Source organism: Gekko japonicus, unplaced genomic scaffold (assembly GCF_001447785.1).
Source record: "Gekko japonicus isolate JY-2015 unplaced genomic scaffold, Gekko_japonicus_V1.1 scaffold10830, whole genome shotgun sequence".
NCBI classification, from domain to species: Eukaryota; Metazoa; Chordata; class Lepidosauria; order Squamata; family Gekkonidae; genus Gekko; species Gekko japonicus.
The window spans coordinates 1946-3874 of NW_015170590.1; the positions used below are offsets into that span (position 1 = coordinate 1946).

The 1929-nt window shown below is 50.9% G+C and overlaps 1 protein-coding gene across 1 annotated transcript in view; it reads left to right on the forward strand.

Moving 5' to 3' along the window:
• Positions 1–1855, forward strand: part of LOC107116443 (guanylate-binding protein 4-like) — a 3614-nt gene extending 1759 nt beyond the window's left edge. Inside the window, exon 2 of the mRNA XM_015418334.1 lies at positions 1294–1855. Within this exon, the coding sequence (XP_015273820.1) occupies positions 1294–1545 (252 nt within the window). The 3' untranslated portion in view covers positions 1546–1855. The remainder of the gene's footprint in view (positions 1–1293) is intronic.
• The last annotated feature ends 74 nt before the right edge of the window (positions 1856–1929 follow it).

Here is a 1929-nt window from a genome sequence, read left to right on the forward strand (position 1 = left end):
AGAGTGTCGGAGCCCTTCTAGAAAATGTTTGTAACTGTCATTGTGATCGATAGGTCCAGGCAAAAAATAACATTATCCCTGTGTCCGTCTCCTCACTTTTTCCCAAGGAGCCGAGGGTGGCCTCCACGGTTCCCAGTCAGCCCCTCTCCTTTAGTGACAAGCCAAGAAAGGCATATGGTCAGGCCCTAAAGTGGACAATCTGGTCCCAGCCTGGCCTGATTCCAGAACCTGCATAGTGGTTAAAAAGAAGAAGAGGAAGAGATTGGATTTATACCCCACCCTTCACTACCCAAAGGAGTCTCAGGCTGTGGTCAGATGGGCCATTTGGTGCGAAAGGGAAGCGAGCCTATTTCCCCTGGTTGGAAGCGGCATTGCAAGATCACACATCCCTTTGTAGCTGTGGGCTCAGCCGGTCACTGCCCAATCAGACAGCACGTTCGGGTGAGTGGGGGTGGGGTTTTTTGCCTTTTGTTTCCCATGAGCATAAATGAGGAATCGCACCTCCGCCCTGAGAGTTCCCTATGGAGTATGCGGTTATGTGCATACTGCTAAGCGAGGGGGAAAAACGGCACTGAGTTCAGATGGAATGAGCAGACCATCCCAACGGCTTGAGTGTGCGTGCTTGAGCGATCAGACAGGGGAATGTCCATCCGTGGCCCGTCGGCAATCATTAGGACTTGACTTTCCCCCGGTGTCTTAATTCTCCTTCTGTGGCGGGGCAGCATTGTCTGATCATGCCCTTTAGATCTGTCAGGCATTCACTGCTGAGTTGGATTTAAAGGCACATCTGACCGCAGCCTCAGAGCGGCTTACAATCTCCTTTCCCTTTCCCTCCCCACAACAGACACCCTGTGAGGTAGGTGGGGCTGAGAGAGCTCTGACACAAACTGCTCTTTCAAGAACAGCTCTGATAGAACTGTGACTGACTCAAGGCCACACCAGCAGCTGCATGTGGAGGAGCAGGGTATCAAACCCGGTTCTCCCAGATTAGAGTCCGCACTCCTAACCACTACACCAAACTGGCTCTCTCTAATCTGCAGTCCCTAGTCTGGAGAACCAGGTCTGATTCCTCACTCCTCCACATGAAGCCTGTTGGGTGACCTTGGGCCAGTCACAGTTCTCTCAGCCCCACCTACCTCCACATTGTGGAGAGGGAATACGACTGTAGGCCGCTTTGAGACTTCTTAGGGTCCAGAAAAGCAAGGTATAAAGCCAACTCTTCTTCTTCTTGTTTCCTGACCCATCGTGGGTACGAGTTGAACACTCCCTTTATGCCTTCCTTATCTTTTGTAGGAACAAGAACAGCTGCTGAAGGAGGGATTTGCACAAAAGGCCAGCGAGATGCAAAACGAAATCCAGCGTCTCCAGGCAGAAGGACGCCCTTCGGATCTGTCCGTTGCGATGTCTGCCCTGGAGAATATCCCGTCTGTGTTATCCCTGTTAGGCCAGGGTATTCAGTGCTATGCATTCTCAAGGGTTGCGGGGGCGTCAACTGGCCCCAATCAGCCAAGCAAATCAAAAGCTCCGAAATCATCAAAGAAATAGTTGAGGTGCGGGGAACGATCGACCGGGATGAGGGGTGTTCTCTGCATAATCGCTAACATCGCAACATATTCGCTAACATAATCGCAAGCATCGCTAACACAAATCAGGACCGCATTCAGGACAAAGCAGCTTTGGTCTCCCATCAGTGAAATTCATGACCGGTGAAGATCAAGGTAATGCTTAAAGAGTGATATGAGGTTTTCTTTCTCTTAGCTTTGCAGATCGCTTGTATCGAGTCCAGTGCCGAGCCTTTCCTCTCCCCCCGTGTTTCACCTCCTTTAAAGCATCACATGTGCATTGATCTGCCTCTACCACCTGTCGTCATCATATTAAGTACAAATGAAAGCTTGGGGGTGGGGGGGGGACACACAATTTCCAAACAGC